This window comes from Prorops nasuta, unplaced genomic scaffold (assembly GCF_024137725.1).
Source record: "Prorops nasuta isolate Cenicafe-Biocafe unplaced genomic scaffold, Cenicafe_Pnas_1.2 PNAS00025, whole genome shotgun sequence".
NCBI lineage: Eukaryota > Metazoa > Arthropoda > Insecta > Hymenoptera > Bethylidae > Prorops > Prorops nasuta.
Window position 1 is genome coordinate 1,403,110 of NW_027116822.1, and position 19,721 is coordinate 1,422,830.

Below are 19,721 nucleotides of genomic sequence, written 5' to 3' on the forward strand. Positions count from 1 at the left end.
CTTGGACAGAAGTCTCATCTATATTAATTGTATTGTTAGTGCATATTTAAAGAATTTTAGGTTAAATTGGGTGAGCGCCGAGCGGTTATTGAGTGGATTAGATAAATAGGGTTGTGCTATTATTGCCGTTTAAGAAAACAGAAAAGAATGTTTAGAGCACAACGAAATGTATCTGTTTTCAACTCGGTTTTAAAAAGGCAGATACATGAAAATGCAAAATTATTGGAAAATATCACGCATGTCCAAAACAGGAATCCCAGAAACTTGGAGTTACTGAGAATAGCCAGAAAACCTGCTGGATATTGGTTGGATAAACGAAACCGTGAATACTGGCATAAGTAAGAACAATCTCAAGAAGCTTTGTTAAGTATTACGTAAATAAGAATTAGTATAGTATAAAAATGAATAACTTTTTATTAGGTTGGAGGTAGTCAGAAATAAAATGTTTGTTAATGCTGACATAATACATTTTGAAAATGGTAAAGTGGTATCTGCTTCCAGTAACGAATGGTCAATAAAGAAACATCTCTATAAGTAATTACATATATTTTGATTAAATTATTCAATGTTAAAAAGACATCATAATCATTAGATTGTTTATTGTTTTATCAGGACCTCTGATATAAGTGCGTACATAAATATTGGTCGTATATTGGGACAACGTTGTTTGGAAAGTGGAATATATTGCTTTTCATGTTTTCTTGAGCCAGTAAAAGGAGGGAAATTGGAAGCTCTAATAGAAGAATTAATAAAATGTGGCTTAACACTTGAAGAACCTCCTAGATATTTCCATCCGAATCCATGGGATTCAGAACGTCCAGAAAAACCATGGGAGGTCAATGAATCATAATTAGTGGATAATTGTAAATAATTAATTTCTTGTAAATAAATTTTATGTACAATAATTAAGAAAATGTTCCATAATTCAAATGATAGATGACAGGAGAATTGGAGGGATATGAGGTAATTCTCTTAAAAATGAGATTTATTTATGTAGATGATTGCATACTAATTATTTTTTACAGTCTATGTGATTTAAGAGACAACATTTCATCAAATAAAACAATACAGTACAGTGGACTAATATGGATCCATTTATATAGAGTAATATTAGAAGAAAATAAATAGTCATAATAATTTACACCTTATCCATATAAAAGCTTAAATTAGAGAAGGACTTGTCGTTCATGAACACAGTGCCATGATTATAAATATTATTTTACTCTTACTCTTATGTAAATAAAATTCAGGACGTTCAAAACTTCATAGTTTCATCATAGGCCTGGTAAAGCGAAGATCAAAAATCCAAGATTCATGATTTTGTCTCACTTTAGATTTTCCTTCATAAATATACATGGAAAATAATTATTTATATTTTTGAAAATTGATGGAGATTGCAGATACATTTCGCACGTTTGTATAACGCAGAATTAATTGGTATGTTTATACACAATACACCTATTCTACATTGGTTTCTTTTCCAATTGTAGATAGAAAAATATTCGCTTCCACACGAGTGTCGGAGATTTATTTGCAGGTGTGGATATCGATGCTTTTTACGCAAGTTTTGCATTCAACAAAACAGCACCAATGAAATTTACATTCGCATCTTTCTCTCAGCGTGGACTTTTGCGTGTTGTAGCCCCGACCGCAACACAGCAAATTACAGCCATCCATTCCAGAGGAAGTTCGATTGCAAACTCGGCCTTGAGTACCTGCAAAAATGTGAATTATTCAATAGAAACATATCAGTATTGGAAGATTGTTTCACAAAGAAACAATTTGTTTTTTTTTCTTAATTATCATCGAAGAAACATTCTATCAACTTTATCTACAGAATCGCCTGATAGTTATGCATCTATCAGTCAATATTGAAATTTCAAGTACAAAAAAATCAAGCTCATTGTACCCAGCGATCCTAGAGTTTTATTGGGCAGGCAGTAATTTGGAGAATCATCAAGGTAGATCAAGTCATTCGGGGTAGGTGCAGAAAAAGTTGGATCTTTGATGGACAAACGTCCTCTTCTTGTTATTTTAACTTCAATGGCACCGTCATATTTGTCCAGAAGGAAATCCCCTGTGAATATTGAATTGTCTCGTTAATCTGTTTAAGCTACAAGGATTCGATGGAGGAAACCCTTGAACGGTAAAAAAGCCTTTATGAATGAAAAGCAGGTACAAACCAATTTCTCGAAACGGTGCAAGTTGTTCCCAGCAAGTAATCAAGCTGCAGCTTCCAGAAACTCCATGACACTTGCAGTTTACCTTCGACCTTCTCATGACAGCCTGTCAAAAATATTACAATTATTCATTATTAATGTTGATTGTACTGGCTCACACATTTGTTGTAATTATTGTTAGTATTGTTACCCTTCGTCCAGCCTCGTTGTTTCTAAGGTTCATTAGATTTCTCCCAAGCTCTCTGGTATGTTTTTTGTATTTTTTCTCTCTTTCCTTCGCATCCACGAAGGCCTGCGTAAATCTGGAATAAAGATATGATTCTTTTTCAGTCTTACAGTGAGTCGATTATAAAAGACTATTGCACTTGAGTGCCGGACGAGTATAAATAGAATAACAAAGGAAAGAAAAGATTTATAAGACTGAAGTTGAGTAAAAGACACAGGAGTGGAATGCAAGGTGGAATTTTTATTATCAAATTGCTGGAGCAAATGACTCGATACAAAAGATGTGGTGCTCTCCCTAGGAAACATAAACAATAAAACAGAATATTTTAACATATTTATAAACATATATCGGAACAACGAAAACTAAGATATCATCCAGATTTGATACGCGATACAACAACATCGCACCGTTTAGTTGCATATCAGTAAACAACTTTACAGTATAAACATTGCAATATCGAACAATACAGAATGTAATTAGGAGAAAGAGAGAGAGAGAGAGAGAGAGAGAGAGAGAGAGAGAGAGAAATAATTTAAAAAGCTAGAAGAGAACTGACTTGTATCCATATTCTAAATTATCACCGCAACCACCCCATATCCAGTCTCGATTGAGTTCTTTAGGTCTGCTTCCCCTGGAGCATCCACAGGATGAAAGTTGACCATCTCGACAAGATCTGCTGATAGAGTACATAACTCCAGCAGCAGTGATAGCATGAACGAAAGCAGTTTCTCTACTTGCTGAAACAGATAATAATCCACTATATAATATCTGGCTCTGTACTAAAAATTTATCAACCACATATATTTTACAATTTTTTAGCATTATATACAGCAGAAAAAATGTCCACACCTATTTTGAGCACTGGTCCAAAAACACTCTCATCTTTAACAGTGGAGCAGTTCCATCTTCTGTCATGAAACTGATGTTGGCACTCCATCACACCAATTTTGGCGCCTTTTGCGACACTGGGCATGTGATCCACCGATAATTGACAGAGCTTCCCTTGGCCTTGAGTAAGACCTTTGAGGCCCGTGCAAATCGTCGACGCACCAACCTCGTACGCCTCCATCAGCTGAGCCGTCTCCAATTGTGGAACATGCTGCAAGCCCACATTTCTGCAACAAAACAAGCGCGAATACATCATTATTACAGCCAACGTGAACATTCTCACGAGCAACAAAAATCATCATCCCACTTGGCTACTCGCAGCAGAGCATAATTATTTACCTCGAGGCAGGATAAATCGAGGAGGCAAAAATTGTCAAACTCCATTCTCTTTCTCGATGTACTCGAGGAATCGATTGGAATTATTGGAAGAATGTGGCGAACGGTAATTGAGAAAAATTACGGTGAATCTCATTGAATTTCGAGATGCGTTCAATTGTACACAAGTAGAAGCGAATATGCGATGTACTTTAGTTTTGTATTACGAGATGCAGCGATGTAAATTTCAATAATGTATATACCTGTGTGAAATGTTCTATTCACGCGTAAAATCGACGTTTCCTCTAATCGTTTAGGGGACTTTGATTTGTAATTTTGTGCGAGTTTCGCCCATTCACATCCGAGTGATATCTGTCCTCTTGCACTTATGCTATAGTGTTATTTACGGTTAAAACGAGAATTCCATGATATTCCACTCCGACCAGCCTCGAAACACGCTCGAATCCATGATATTAAACAAATCCCACGATTTACGAAGTAGACTCAAGTTTACAAATGAAATGGAAGTTAATTCCACGAATTTATTGAAAGATTTTGCGAGCGAATAAGCGAAGGGGATTATTTTAGAGAAAATGGGAGGTAGGATTGGTGAAAGGTGTTGCGAATCTATCGGGGATGTGGGGTATGGAGCAGTACGATATTTATGAAAATTGGCCATTAAGAGAGACTCGAGGGTTAATTTGTTGGGCATTGTGCATGGTTTGCTTTGGACGTGCACGCATCTCCCTCCACGCAGAGATCTCAACGACGAACGTGCTGGACGCTGCTCCCCCCCCCCCATCCAACGCGGTCCCCGTTGCTGGAGATTCGCCACGCCGATTACAGAAATTCGCCTCGACGAATCGTGGGCGACTCCCACCCCTCAATTTACTTCTTACGCACGTTCGCTCTCTATATTTCAACCGTTTTTCACACCAATCATCCCCTTCTTCTCATTTCGCTTCGATTACTTTGAATTTCTTTGTATTTTCCACACGAAATAAGCTAATGATTTATTTTTGTCCTGGACTGTGCGCGACGACTAAAGGGCTCCACGTTGATCACCAGTTTTTGCGTTACAACAATTTTCCATTACATTCGACCAGACGATCGGATAACAGTTCGCAGACGCGAGTAGCCGATTCATCAGTGGCCCTCGTGAGGGAAAAGGGCAACTGGCTGCGCCCTGCGAGATTCGTGGATGAAACACGGGCGTCCCAGCAGCAGGAGAGGCTACACCACCGCGGTGGCTGCTCGAGAGTGTCCGAGATTGGTCACGGCGATTTGGTTAAATTTAGCAGGAGCCGTGGCCGAGAATCGAGATCCTTTTAACGACGATCGTTTTGGGGATCAACGGAGTGCGATGATCGAGCACAGAAAATGCCACAACGGCATCAAATTCCACGCGCGGCGATCTCGACTGCCAGCGCGTATTATCCTCGTGCACCTCGTCGCTTCTCAGTCGGACCACCGAAGAAACTCGATACGCCTGAATCCGCCGCGCCGCTGAGCGTTCTAGCTGCGAATCGATGCAAAAATTGCCTCGATTCGAGCAGCTTGGAAAAATGCTGCGCGCGTACGTCGCGATATCAGCGATGAAAAATTTGACCGATGGAGATCGCTCGGAGCGATCGCGAAACGTCGATTGAGAAACGAAAGGAATTCTCGTCTGCCTCGATAAATTTTAAGAGTTTTTACAGGTTTTTTCTTGTCCGCGCTCGGGCAAAATTAGGGAACACCAAAGGAGTGACCAGTTGATGAAAAGTTATAGCCAAAGGCCCCACGGAGCAAGAATGAGGAAAGTATTAATGGGATTCTCTTGGAATGGGGATAGATTGAGATAGGTTGATAGATAAATAGAGAGGGCACACAGTTTGTATATATATATATATATATATATATTTCACCTGTTACATCGAGGCATTTTAAATCTAACGAAAAATTGTATTGTTATAAATTGTTGCACGAATTTAATTCTTCTAATTTTCAAATGTAATTTATAGAACATATTGTTTTAATTCATGACACCTCGTTTAATAGTACTATATATGTATACACGTGGTCACCGAGAATCCCACAATTTTTTCTCATCTCCAACTTTATCTTCATCTTATCGACTTTTTTTTACTCAGCTTTTGCACAAAAGTGGGGATTTTGTTATTTCAGAAAATTTATCGATTTAATTAAAAGCTGAATTTTTCGCAGCGAGATTAGATAGCGGGGAGGCCGAGGGTTTTTACAAGTCGACGGGAAATATCGGGCTGGCAGATTAAAAGGGACTCGGGCAATTTTTTTGCTGCCCACGCGGAAAGAGAGAAAGTGGTGGTTGCTGTGGCGCGTTATTTTCTATACAGGATGTTGTGCCATTATAATCCTCTCCTCGAACCGTCCAAAGATAAGCCAAACACTTTTTTGCCAGGCTGCATTTAATTCTCGAGCATAAAATCAATCTCAAGCTCTTCCTGTATAGAGGAACGTCCCAGTGTGGAAACTCGTATTTTCATCTTCATTTGGCATAAACAAATTAAATTACAATTTACGCGTCAACGATTCATTTTATTCAAAGGAAATTAATGTAACGTGTGTATCGTTTTTTAAAAGTTTGGAGCATAAGAATTTTTTAATTATTCTTCGCGAGAAAATTATTAAAAATAAGAGTGGAAAGGAGCGAAGTTTGGGGGTTTGAAAAAAGAGGGAATTTGTGTGATGGTATTGAGACCCACGAATGTATTAAGAGAGAGGAGGAGAGAGAAGGGAGGTACAGAGATGACAAGGATAAAAGGTTGTTGCGATGAAGATATAGCTTTGCGTTATTACATTATACAGCGCATAATAAATTATAAATTCGCCTTTGGTAAAATTATCAACCTGGCCGAAAAGAGCTAAATTACACGTTGTAATCACGCCAAATATAACGACATCATTCGTTAAGCTAGAACGTATATCTTCCAATAATTGCTTCGATTTTTTGTCCTCGGGTGAATCTCTCGCTTCATCTTCGCGATAAATTCTCAAATCTTCTCATCTTTTCACACAAAATCAGCATTATTGTCTTTATTAAAATTATATCTATATCAAAAACGATTTGTTTATATAACTTTTAATATAAAATCTTGTAAACAAATTTCGTTACAATTGCAATTAACTCGATCATAAAATTTAATAATATTAATTGATCAAAGAAAAGCATCAACGTTAATTCATTTTCAAGATTTTCATCTCCAAAATTCTATAAAATTATCATCAGGATACATTTTCGAGTTCTTTAAAATTCTTATACACGAAATCTCATCCTATCTCTCTCTATCTCTGGCATTTCATGACAAAGACGCTTGATAAGCTCCAGGAGGAAGATTGATGGTCCGGATTGGACTTTGCGTTCCAAAGAAGCAGTTTTTCTAAAGTGTACTCTGTATATATATATACGTATATAGAGTGGAAAACCTGGTTGAGTTCGATATACGAATGCTCGGATAGATTTTGAGTTATCAGAGAAAATTTTCTCGAGTCCGGTTAAAGGGTTGATTGATGGTTTTTGTGGGAGGGGTTGGGAATAAGGTTAGGAGGGGGTTAATCCTCTTTAAATCGGCTTAAGATCGCACGTCACAATGGGCCTTAAAGTCGGATGTGGACGATCCCCCAGGCGGTTATGTTCCGTCGTTCCTATCGCTCGCTAATTGGTCCAGAATTAATTTAGCTCCGCGTGTGGTCCGCCACGAAACGAAAAAATATCTTCACGTGTGTGTCTCGTCGAGCCTTCCTCCGTTTACGGGCCTTCTTCCTCCGTCCAAGCGCCGATCGTTTAGCTCGCTCGTATATTATCGTATTGGTTGGGTCATGTAGGTGAAAAATTATGATGGACGTTGGATCCCTGCCACTCTCTCCCTCTTCTTCAGGGTCTACGCTCGTGCGTACATTTCGTATCTCCTGTCGTTGCACGATTCTCAATTTTGGTGCCAGTTTTCCCGATAAACTACGAGGAGAAAACTGTAGAAACTTATTTTACTGGAGAAATAAAAAAGGTGGACGGGAGAGAGAGAGAGAGAGAGAGAGAGAGAGGGAATTCTTGAAAATAAACCAATATAGTGGCTGGAACGTTGCAGGAACGTTGCAGGAACGTTGCAGGAACGTTCCTGGCACTAAGCGCGCCACGCGAGAGATAAAACAGAACACGAGCGACAGAATCGAGTGTCCGCGTTAAGGATAAACGAAATTGTACGAATAGAAAATTTTCTCTAATACGGAAAATAAAGAATCTTCGAGTCGGAGGGAGTGTCCGCGTTTGTTCGAGTGTTTATAATAGGCCCGAGTCGAAGCGTACGTTCACGGAATGTTCCGGGGATATTTATGGGATATAATACTGTTTAGAGTAGGTGTAAGCTGGGATTTGGTGGTTTTTGTACTCTTCGTTGGGTCTTGGGAGAGAATAATTTTGTCGAAACACGTGTCGAGACACGATTCGAGGGTAGACGAGGAGAAAACCGGTCAAGTCCGAGAAAAGGGTGACACTGCGAGCCTGTAATATTTGCAATACAAACAATTACAAGTTTTCGAGTGGTTCTCGAAGAACGTCGTTGCGCAGCCTACAACCACTCGAGCGCTCCTCCCTTGGCTGCTCATCATCTTCATCGCCCACCTTCTATTTTTATCCCTGGTAAATCCATTCGGTTTATTAAATCATCGATTCGTCTCGTCTCATTAAATCCAACTCTCGCTCCTTTCTCACTCGCCACTGACCAAAAGGTCGCTAACCTCTCCCTCTTGCTATACTTACATATTTTATACTCTCCACCTACTTTCTCACCTTTTTTTCAATTATGTTTATCGCAGGTCGGTCATCGATAAATTTATAAGCAATTTTAGGATAATTATGCAAATATTGATTAAACATCGTGCAATATTATGGTATTTTTTTATATAGCGACTGTTTTTATCGATTCTTCTTCAATTTTATGCCGTTTTATAATTATCGGTGAAATTTTGATGATCGATTGTTAAACGTGCCCCATGGTTGGACTAAATTGTAAGATTTATTATCCTTCTTCAAGGTCGAAAACTTAATACAGTTTCTGCGGAGGGGTGAGATAGCGCGAGGAACGATCTCGCAGCGAAGGTCCGATCGATCAGAGAATTTATGCATGAACGGAAGAGGGGGTCCGAGGCGTACGACAGTTCACGAAACGAAACTCGTTGTTCCGATTCACTTGGCCCTCGCGAATATCGGGGAATCCCCCCCCCCCCCCCCCCGACACACGATTTATGCTTTATAACTACAACGTCGCGAGAAACCTTTTCACGCATCGTTATTCGATCATTAAGTGGATGTGTGGAGGGTGGAGACTTTTATTTGACAAATATCTTCTACGCAATTATAGTATTTGTACGTGCTTCTTTCTCACGCACGCTGTTTCAGTAACGCTGGCAATGTTATTGTTTACCCACGGTGTCAATAATACTATTCAAAGTGCGTCGTATCCTCTTCTCGGGACAAAGAGGTTAAACTTTCAGCATTCTCTTCATTTGTATACACAAAAAAATGTTACCTCCACAAAAAACCCGTCGGATAGAAATCTTCCTCACGAAAGTTAGGATTCTTTGAAAGAAAATTTATATACTTTCTCGTAAAAGAACAGTTGAAAAAGTTCGCCCGAGTGTCAGTGTTTGATTTTTTGAGGTTAGGTTTGCTTTGGAAGTGTTCTCGGGCACCCGGGGATTTTGCGAGGGAATCCAATTGGGGTTGCAGAAGGGGCATTTCGTGCGTTGAGAATCGAGTCCTGAAAGCAAAAATTCAGATCGTCGTGGGATTACAAAGGTTTGGGAGTTGGGCGATTATTCACGGGCTTTCTGTGAACCGTGAAACGGTCGTGAGTCGGGGAAGACTGATTCAAAAATTGGACACACTCTCGCCAACCCACGGATTTGTACGTCCCTGGCCACGTACCACGAAACGGATACAAATGTTATAATTGTCTACGAAAATTTCCAAGGAAATTCCTGCGGGACGCTGCGAAGAATAAAAATGATCATTGACGCTGGATAAACGAGAATAGTTAAAAACGCGGAACAAGAAAATTGAAAACTGTGTGCGTGAGGGAGAAAAAAATAAGAAAAACTTACATCCAAGTTGCAGCGGTTGTTGCGAATGCAATTAACAGCAAGCGGAGCAGCAGGAATAGCGAACTGTTCAGCATCATTTTTTCCTGCAACAAAACATGATAACTGATGATAAGAAAAGGACAAAGAGCGATAATGGGGTGGTTCCGAAGGAGAAAAAGACTCGTAGGGACAAAAAGAACACAATTTACTTTATATAATTACTAGACTTTCCAGATAGGTGGCAATCTTTTAAAATCCACCGGCGAACAGGAATTTATCCTCGCTGGATAAATCGCCAAATGCTACGTGACAGCGGATTCTGATTTTTCTCCATGGAAAACTCGTATCCCAACATGGCGAAACTTACCGGCCTTGCTGCTCGTGTAAGAGCGCGAGAGAGTAATCCCAGATTAAAATTGCTCCCCGCGGAGGAGTTGGCTATAATTAAGGACCATTTCTCTCGGATTAATTAAACGCGTGCTCCTAATCGGCAAATTAATTTCAGGAAATCGACCCCTTTGTGCGATAAAGCAACTCCCTCTTATTTTCCACACTGCAGGACTTCCTCCTAATTAATTTCCTCTTAAATATTGCCGAGTTCAACCTTATATCCATAACATATATGGTATATTACATCAGTTTTAATCGATCTTCCTATTGGACGTTCGTGCACCATAAGGATGATAATTCTTCGATACTTCGTTTCTTCTTTAGTTTTTTTTTTCTGTGCTACCAACTTGCAAAAGACGAATTATTATTTTCTCCTTCCAATTTTCTTGCACCAATTTCTAGCAAGAAATTTATTTGATCTTGATATTGAGATTTAATATTGTCGATAGCAGTGGAAAACTATCTTTCCATTGGGAACGCATTCGGGCGACGAAAAAGAATAAATTCTAGTGTATAAATATAAGCGAAATATCATTAAGAAAGAAAGGGAAGAAACGCGTGGACACCAGAAATTGGAAAAACCACGTTATGGGCACAAAAGAGAAATAATAGCACAGAATTGATTGGCGTCGGCTGAGATATAGATCCTTTGTTCCAGAGGCTCGAAATGATCTCGCAGGATCCTCATAAATGACTCGGAGCTTCCTCGTAGCTCCCCCTCCCGCACCCCGCGCCATCCTCTTTTATGCTCCTGTGGCGGAAGACATTCATCATCTCTGACGAACCATCATCATTTGCCCCTCTACCCACCATCGTTCCTTCTTCAAATACGCCAACTCGTCCTGTAAAATCAACCCTGCACCCTCGTAAACAGCTAATTATATCCATACGATCCGATAAAGATCCTTGGAATACTCGATGCGTCGACGAAACAAAATCTTCTCTTTAAAACAAAATATTCCAAAAGCAAACAAAAAACAAGAATCACCACTTGGACACAAATCTCCGATAATCGCGACAAAAAACTGTCCAACGACGACAGAAATTAGAACATTTATTATTCCAAACTATATACGATCCCTGCTGTAAGATTTTCCAGAAATTCCCTTCAAAAATCTCATTGGTTGATTTTTGTCGTGGCGAGAGATAATTGGGAAAAATTGTTGCTTAATTGGGAATCCTGTGGGACTCCTATATTGCTTTCTGGATAATTTTAGCGATCTCCTGGTTTCGATAAGGTCGCGAGGTGGAGTACGCGGTAGGGGAGGGGGAGGGGGAGGTGAGAAGGGGCGAAGCTAATGGGGGCTACGGGGCCGGCGGCGCTCGCCAGTTTTGCCGCCGAGGATAATGAAAAAAGAGGTGAAAAATGATAAAGCTGCGGCTGTGAACAGTGGAGGAGGGGGTGGTTGGTAAACGTAGCGGTGCTGCTTAAACTACCGCGACCGGCGGCGGCGGTCATGTCTTGTTCAACACGCCAGCAAGATAGTTTATTGCTGATAATTCGAGCCCGCTCCGCGCCATTTACATTCCTACCGCGATCACAGACCCATTTTATACACACCGGCTGATATTCCAGGCGATCGCGTGGGCTAGATAGGACTGCAACACGCATTTACACGTTTTTACCTAGGTCCCCGCAACCCCCACTTACACAATACAACTATACGATAACTCATCTTTAAATTACCCACCATGGATAGACTGGGTGATCGACACACTCAACCTTATTCTTCAATGTCTCAACGTCCAGACCCTTCAACTATGTCCCACACATATGGTACTACGATTCGCTGATTTTAGAATTTTTTCAAGCTGGGATGAAGTTGCATCTTAGGGAGGTGGGAAAAATGTTGTCAGGGCATATTGTTTTGGTACGATTTTAATTATTATACACGAACGATGTGTCTTGGTCTATAATCTTTCTTATTTATATTTAAAATTTCCCTTCGTCACCTTTATTCACCTCAGATTTTCCACTTTAACGTCCTCGTAATCCTTGCAGCACTGCTATGCAATAACTCGTGCTAAAATTACTCACTCTAGACACACTCTGAACATACACAAATATTCTCTCATTTTTCAACTCTTTTCCCAGCCATAATCATAATTTTCATTCGTCGCCTCCACTAATCTCAATTTTTCCACTTTAAAATCTCCATAATCCTTCGGTATAACTATACAATAACTCATTCTTCAATTATCCACCACAGACACACTCTAAAAATAGAAAATTAAATTCTCACTTTTCAACATTTTTCGCAATTTTCTCATTTCGTCAACTCCATTCATCCAAATTTGCTGTCATATTCCATTCGACGATTTACACCACGTTATCTTAATCTGATCCCAAAAGTCATGGATCAGTGTTCTTTCCTATAATCTTCCTTGATTTATATTTCATTGTCCAATAATTGCATGTATATTTATTAAATATTTTATCAAGTTTAATTATTACTTCGGTGAAAAGTTGGACTGATATCCCTTATTAGCACTGTCATTAATTAATTGCTGATCGAGCGTGATTAGGTTGATTAAAATATTATAACGATATAGTCGGGTTTTAAAAGTTTAATTGAAATTAAGTGGATGGGGCCAATATTTATACCGAGTGGTTTGTGTTAAATGTAAATAGGCATAGGGGAGCTAATTAATTAAGGCCATTATCGTGGAGATCCTGGAAGCTCAAGGCCGATAAATATCCACTATTATCGCATTCCCAGGAATACGTGGGTGCATTTTAATACTAGTAGTAAAATTCCAAAACTGGTCCAATGGCAAGACTCGTAAACCACTAAACGAGCCCTCGTAGGTTTTTCTTTCTTGCATTCGTCCTCTTTTTTACCATTCATTCCACTTTCGCCACATTCAGGCCATTCGAAACCCCCCGAAACTTGGATAATCTCTCCTCATTTTTCTGTAGCAATGCAAAGGGATCTACGAAAAATTTCTCTGTGCCCTTTCTCTTTTTTCTAGAAATTTCCTTCAAATTTTCATGAATACAGAAAACTCGTCGGATATTCTCTTATATATTATTTTTTATCTAGGTAAAAAAACTAATAATGCTTTAAAAGTGATGGAGTTTAATTACCATTTTATTGAGAATAAAATTAATCTTATTAATCAAAATCAATGAAAGAGAGTTAATTCTGTATAATTGTAGAAAATTTCGTACTACGAATAATTAAGGCGTCGCGAGGACTGTTGAAATATAATCGGAGCTTAAATTTTCGTTTCGATTCGTGGGTTGTCGAAAAGGTCCTTGGAGTCCTGCGAACCGGACTCGATTAGTCCCTCATTTCGTATCCTTGGACTCGTACCACGTGCTAAAGCACCACGATTAAAACTAATCGTCGTTGTGAATTTTCAAGAAATATTAGCAACGACTGGTATAAAATGTTCTGATTGGCTGAATGTATATATATATATATATATATATATTTCTCTTATATTGTGCTAATTTTTAGCATTCTCCATTTTTCAACAGACTTTTCTTTATTTTGGACTCTTAGCAATAGCGACGCATTTCTTTTGGACACCCTGTATATCTTTCTATTATGCATGTTGGATTAGCATTAATTTTAAGTCGCTGCTAACGAGCTTGGCTAGCTGGAAACTAACACTAGTGTGTCTTGTGAGCTCGGCGCTGTTAAACTTATACTATGATCACTTAGGATTAACTCAATGTGTGAGTTTTGATAAAATAATGTTCTATCTGTTATCGTTATAATTGAATCAGAGTGAAGTCTTAAGATATATAATAATAATAAAGCTTGTGAAAATGTTGAAATTCTTTCATGTGGGAATTACATGATGTCGTGGATGTAGTATATAGACGGAGATTTCAATGCTTGGGTAGAGCAAATAGGGTTGTAGAATGCTTATACTACAGGGAGGAGGTAAAAGAAAAGAGGTTTGTGTCTGTGAGCTGGTCAGTGAGAGCGTGTATAGTAGAGTTGGTTGGTTTCAGTTGGAGTAACTATGGGAAGGAAAGCTCAGGTAAAGTGTGGATGGTCGTTGATTGCAAACAACAAAATTGTCGATGCTATTGTGGGGCATTTGTGAGTCTTTTAATACTCGGAATCAAACGTGTCGTTAAAGATAATAATCCACATTGATATTCCTAAAAGCAGGATTCATCGAATTATCGGTGGAAATCCTTGAACAACGATCTGCAGTTTTTGAGATAACATATAATACTTTCATGTATTATTTTTAGAATAGGAACTATATATAAATATTAACAAAGAATCACTGGCATTTGGCAAAAGTTTGGTCCGAAGAAAATGAAAAAAGGTAAATAACGAATTGAACAATGAATATGAAAGACAAGGTTTTAACTTTGTAATGATCGCTTCTTACATGTAATGCACGTGAGTAGTGGAAGTCCACAGCTAAGCCATAACTCATAACTTTTACGACTCTTTCGTGAAGATACCCTATTAACATTCAGCCGCACTAATTTATCCAGTAACCGCTAATTTTTAATTAAAAAATTCCAGCAACGACCATTAATTTACCAAAAAACTATTTTCAATTTTCTATTTCGCGTTAGAAATATTTTATTTATTTACTTCTAATTATTTCCTACAATTATCATGCTTTAGGATGAGATTCTAATAAATGACTGAAAAATAATTTCTCGTTATACTAAATAAAAAGCTATATCTATACAATCACTGATACGTAAAACATTAAAGTAAGATATGATTGGAATAAAATAGATTTTGCGAGAAGTAAAAGTTTGAAATTTTTTTTCCTCATTAAAGCAATAATCAATACTTCGGGCTACTTTTTTATTTATAGCCTATTTTGAGAAAGGTAATAACGATATTACAATGGAACAGATTTTGGGTCAATTGATATTTTTGATGCTGTGTCGTTTTCTTTATTCCTTTCTTCCCTTTTATTAAGCTGTCGCCTGTTCGCTCTTGGTCGGGCATCGAGGTCTCCGGAGACTGAAAATTCTGGCTCAATTGCCGGTCCCCGAGCATCTCGATTTCTGTTCTCCTCGCTCATCTTGGTGTTTGCCCTGTAGACCCTCCAGATTACCTGACTGCCACCATCCGTGACCAGCCAGTTCAAACTTCGCGAGGGTAAACTTGAATTTCCGGTCAGACTCGACAAAAATATCAAATAAATAAACATTTGAAAGAATTTCTATGATGGATTTTATACCATCCTCCACTTTATTTCCAAATATTTTATAAACTGATATTTGTACACCTCATTTGTAAAGTATTATTGACAAATGCACTCTATCCTCTCGTTATTTTAGAGTATATTAGTAAAAAATAGTTTCTTACTTAAAAATAGCAATGAATCCTTAAAATGATCCACAAAGTGCGGGTGTATTTCCTGGATTAATTCATGAAATAATGATTAATCTTTAATGATTGGATGCAATATCGTAGGTGGAAGAAAAGGGAAGAAAATGGAGCGTGCGTAAATAAGAAAGCAAGCTGGTAGTGTTCATAAATTAAACCAGGTGACATTAAAGTTGAACAGTGCATTAGTTGGCAAATGGAGCAGATACGCGTGTGTTCCTAATAGTAATTATTGCTTGATCAACAAAGTGAAATAATAATCCAAACGATTTGCAATTATGAAATCGTTAATCTTGGAAAGAAAGGTCCAATTAGCCTTGTCGGGAAACTTGCTGAATTTGAGAAGCTTATCTCGGACTGTTTCCTGCATGATAACTGATCCTCTCTCGTATCAGTCGTCATGGTTAACAAATTGCTCTGATAATATTATCAGGCATTTCGCTATATAATTAACGAGCGTGGATTCTTTTTTCTTCTTATTCAAGAATTCCTCAAGGAATATAGCCAGTTTTGCGTTAAAAGGCCGTTATAGAAGGTCTTTTATATTGCAAAGCAGTGCAAGGTGGTATAAACTAAGAAAGACAAAACAAGTGAATTTGATAAAAACTACGCTTTTCTTCCTATGAAATTTATTTGTACGAAATCATTGCGAATAGCAAGTGGAGGATGAAAATCTCTCAAACGGTATACAAACATTACAGTATAATACATTGAGAAAACTGATCGATGATATTCACGAATGTATCAACACTTAATTGGAACAATTACTTACCAAAACGAGCTAAGTACTGTTGGTTAACAGCCAGCAGATTAAATCGCAAAAAACACCAAGCAAAAGTTACATCCCTTATTACATGACTTATAAGGATATCGCAAAAGGATCAGTGTTACTCGCTTCATCTTTTTTCATTGGGCAACCACGAGCAGCTGACATTTTTAATCACCAAAAACACACCTCGCTTCATTGTTCACCACTGCTTTATTAACACTGATTTCATTTTCTTCCTCACTTAAATATTATAACACTTTTAAGCAACTTTCACTACAATATTGTAATTTCACTTTTCTTTTGTTTTCATCCTTGCATGTTTGATCAGTTTTAACTGCATTATCCAACACTACACATTCCATTGCAATGCTATTCTTAAAAAGCAAAGATAAGCATTTGATCTTGGCTCGGCTTTGGCAAAGAAACTAATGGTAGATTTGAACAATGCTGAGCTTCCGGCAAGCCAGACCACAGAATAGCGAAAAGTCAACCGCGAAAATCCAAGGAATGCTCAGAGTCGGTCGCGATTCGTAAAAAAGACCCTTTGAAGCTTGAACGAGGATCTCTGTGTTCTTTCATCCTTCTTTTTCTCATTCCCTTTCGATATCTCTCTCCTGTTCAGGGTATACTGCCACCATGAGAATGCCAATTTGCAGACTCGCTCTCTTGAAATCCGGTCGATCACCGTCGGCTCCTATCTCATCTCATCTCATCAGATATTATGTATATTCGCACCTAGTTAGCTCCATCCCTAAATAAAAATCTCCACTCTTTTAAATCTCTCCAAATCTTTGATTAAACCGATGAGTCGAACAACGTTGTAGAATAATTACAATTATATCAGTTTCTATCTTAATAATTAAATTCCTTCAAAGTCTTAAACTTTGAAATGGATCAAATAATAAGTCTAACTGATGCACATGTATATAATTATAGTTAAAAATCATTTCTCAAATGCTACATTTAAGAAATAATTAAACTAAATTGATATTAACGACATTAATGATAAAAAATATTGATAAATATCTTTGATCAAATTCACTTACTTACTGTTTCGAAGCCATTGATGGATTTTTTGTTTAACACTCGTTACCAGTTTTATTCCTAAGAATGTCACAATTGTTGGGTCACTTTATCACTCACTCATTGAAACTGTAGTTTTTTCACTGGGTAACTTTTTTGAACAATCAGAGATTAGAAGAAATATGGTCGGGTAGTGCTGAGATAATAGATCAGAGAGAATGCGGAGAGGCTCAGCTACAAACTGGCGAAGGTTGCGGGTGCAGGGTAGCTATATAACCTGCGGGACACCTGAACAGGTGCGACACCAAAGAGCCCCCTGGCCCCAAGCTCAGATACTCTTCCACTCATTGCAATCCCTCGCTGGTTTTTCCTCCCCACATCAGACTCGTTCTGTCCCTCCTCCTTCGACCTAAAAAAAAGCAATTATTCGTCATTCCGAGATCCCAAAAATCCAATTATATTGATTATTATTTTATTAGATGTTCTCCCTTTTCTTCAAATTTGTATCAATGACAAGAACATAAACAGAAAATTAATTTAATCAAGAATTATTATAACGTAGCAACGTTTTTAAAACATTCTAAAAACATAGTTAACTCTTATGCAACATAATGGTGATCGCTCAATAAAAAAAATGCAGCCAAACTTTTATGATTGTACATAAAAAATTGTTTGCAAATTTCTCAATAGCTTGGTATTTTTTAAAATAAATTTCTCGGCCAAACCAGCGATGTCGTGACTGAAGCATTCGAAGTTTACGATTTACCAGGGAGGGCAAAATTACACCAAGTGAGAAACCCGCGGTGTTTTTAGTACAGCTTCATCTTTTATTGCTGCTAACCCACCATAAATATTTATCAAAATCGTACCTCTCCATTCTCAATATTTTCTACGTGAAAATTCCCATTTTGAAAATCACAAGGCAATAATTAAAAGTACAATTAAATTTCGTGAAAGGAATCTTGTAAATTTCGTACTGTCAACTGTATTTTGTAAGAAATGCAGAAAAGGGCGAAAGGAGAAATCTTCACCTGTTCAATGCGATTTCCACCAGCGAAATTTTTTTTCGTTACCCAGCTGAAATCGCGATGAAAAACTAACGAGTCGTTCAGTCACAATTTAATAAATAAAACTGAAAGATAGGACGCTTTATACGATATCGGCGGATAAATGTTTATATAATTTGTTAGCTAGCAAAGGTAGCCGAGCGTTATTAAGAAGCATTCGCGCTGAAGAACAGTGAGAGACTGGCGTGGACTGGCGGGACTCGTGTGGTATGGTATCTGGCCGGAGGCTGGGTTCGCAGCAGCAGCAGCACCAATGCTGAAAGGGAGTCGGCGCGCTCTGGTTCCCCGGGGCACCACCGGTTCCCCATTACTCCCTCTCCTGATTCCGTTCCTCCTCATTCTCCAACTCCACCTCCTTACCCTCCCTCGTCTCCCCCGACTCCTCGTGGGAGGACCAAGGGCACGCGAAACCCCACGTTCCTACGCTAGAACAGATTTTTCTATGTCGCATTCCGACTGGACCACATCAATTTTTTGCTTCATTCCCCGCAAGCCCCACCCTACCTCCTGTCTCCTTTGAAGCCTTCCTCCCTTTAATTAGCCCCACGAACGCGAAAGAATCCACTCAAATATCTCTACCTTCCGATCAAATCGATTTTATCGCAGTAATCTCTTTGAAAATATCAATTTTCCGATTTTCATGTGTTATTCAACGGTTCGTATACATTATTAGCCTTTTTGTTTCAATCTTTCTGTTCTGTGGATGTATTTTGTAATTCTTCAGTCGTTGGTTTACCGAGAATCCGTCATGTTTTTGTTCAAGAACAAAGCACTTATTAGTACACAACAATGTAACTTTGAATACATTGTTTGGAACTTTTTTAACCAATTCATTTTAGATTGTTTGTCCGGCAGATTACTGTGTATCGTAATAATGTGCTGTTTCAGTAATCTTGCATTTCTTATCTTAAATAGACGTTAATTAAACGAGTGAACAGTTTTAGGTATTTACATTCAGACTTAGTTCAGTTTCAAAAAATCAGAATTTTATCGTCAATGTTTCTGGCGTTAAAATGGTTCTAATGGATGATTGAAATATTTTACCCATTTTTCTCTTCTCAACGTTAGTATCGACCCTTCGACAGGTTTTTTCTCACACTTTCAGGTACTTATTATTTCTGCAGTTGCGTCTTGTTGGGCTGTTTAAATAGGTAGCTTATATACCTCCAGGACTTATCCCGTAGTATACTTTAAGTAGTTTTATCCTTCAGCAAGATTTCCCTGGTTGGTTGGCTTGGCATGGCCGAGCAGATGCCCAGGTTGCCACTTCCCCTTTAAGACTTCAGCGCTCCAGGTGCCCTCCTCCAGTAATATTTCCCCAGGATGCCCAGTCGGTAGATCCCCCTCCATATTTCCCCCGAGCTCGCCTCGCACCATCTCTCTGAAAACCCCTGCTCGAGGCTCGAGCTCCCTGACCCCCCCCCCCCCCCCTGTACATCTAAC

At 38.5% G+C, this 19,721-nt stretch overlaps 2 protein-coding genes across 3 annotated transcripts; one reads left to right on the top strand and one right to left on the bottom strand.

Annotated features, from left to right (window-relative positions):
- Positions 1-42: 42 nt before the first annotated feature.
- Positions 43-1,620, top strand: mRpL18 (mitochondrial ribosomal protein L18). The gene is made up of 5 exons (XM_066741323.1): positions 43-338; positions 421-534; positions 613-963; positions 1,026-1,413; positions 1,491-1,620. The coding sequence occupies exons 1-3, from the start codon at positions 148-150 to the stop codon at positions 848-850; spliced, it is 543 nt and encodes a 180-aa protein (XP_066597420.1). The 5' UTR covers positions 43-147; the 3' UTR covers positions 851-963; positions 1,026-1,413; positions 1,491-1,620.
- On the bottom strand, positions 1,407-18,433 carry LOC136782126 (protein Wnt-5b-like). Of its 2 annotated transcripts, none has more exons than XM_066741322.1 (9): positions 18,243-18,433; positions 17,239-17,620; positions 9,727-9,809; positions 3,256-3,521; positions 2,963-3,143; positions 2,371-2,482; positions 2,184-2,286; positions 1,910-2,077; positions 1,407-1,715 (listed from the first exon to the last, which is right to left on the bottom strand). In XM_066741322.1, exons 3-9 carry the CDS (start codon positions 9,801-9,803, stop codon positions 1,528-1,530), a joined length of 1,095 nt encoding a protein of 364 aa, XP_066597419.1. In that variant the 5' UTR covers positions 9,804-9,809; positions 17,239-17,620; positions 18,243-18,433; the 3' UTR covers positions 1,407-1,527. The 2 variants fall into 2 exon arrangements, with proteins under 2 accessions (XP_066597419.1, XP_066597418.1); XM_066741321.1 differs by having other exon boundaries at positions 17,235-17,620.
- Positions 18,434-19,721: the final 1,288 nt, after the last annotated feature.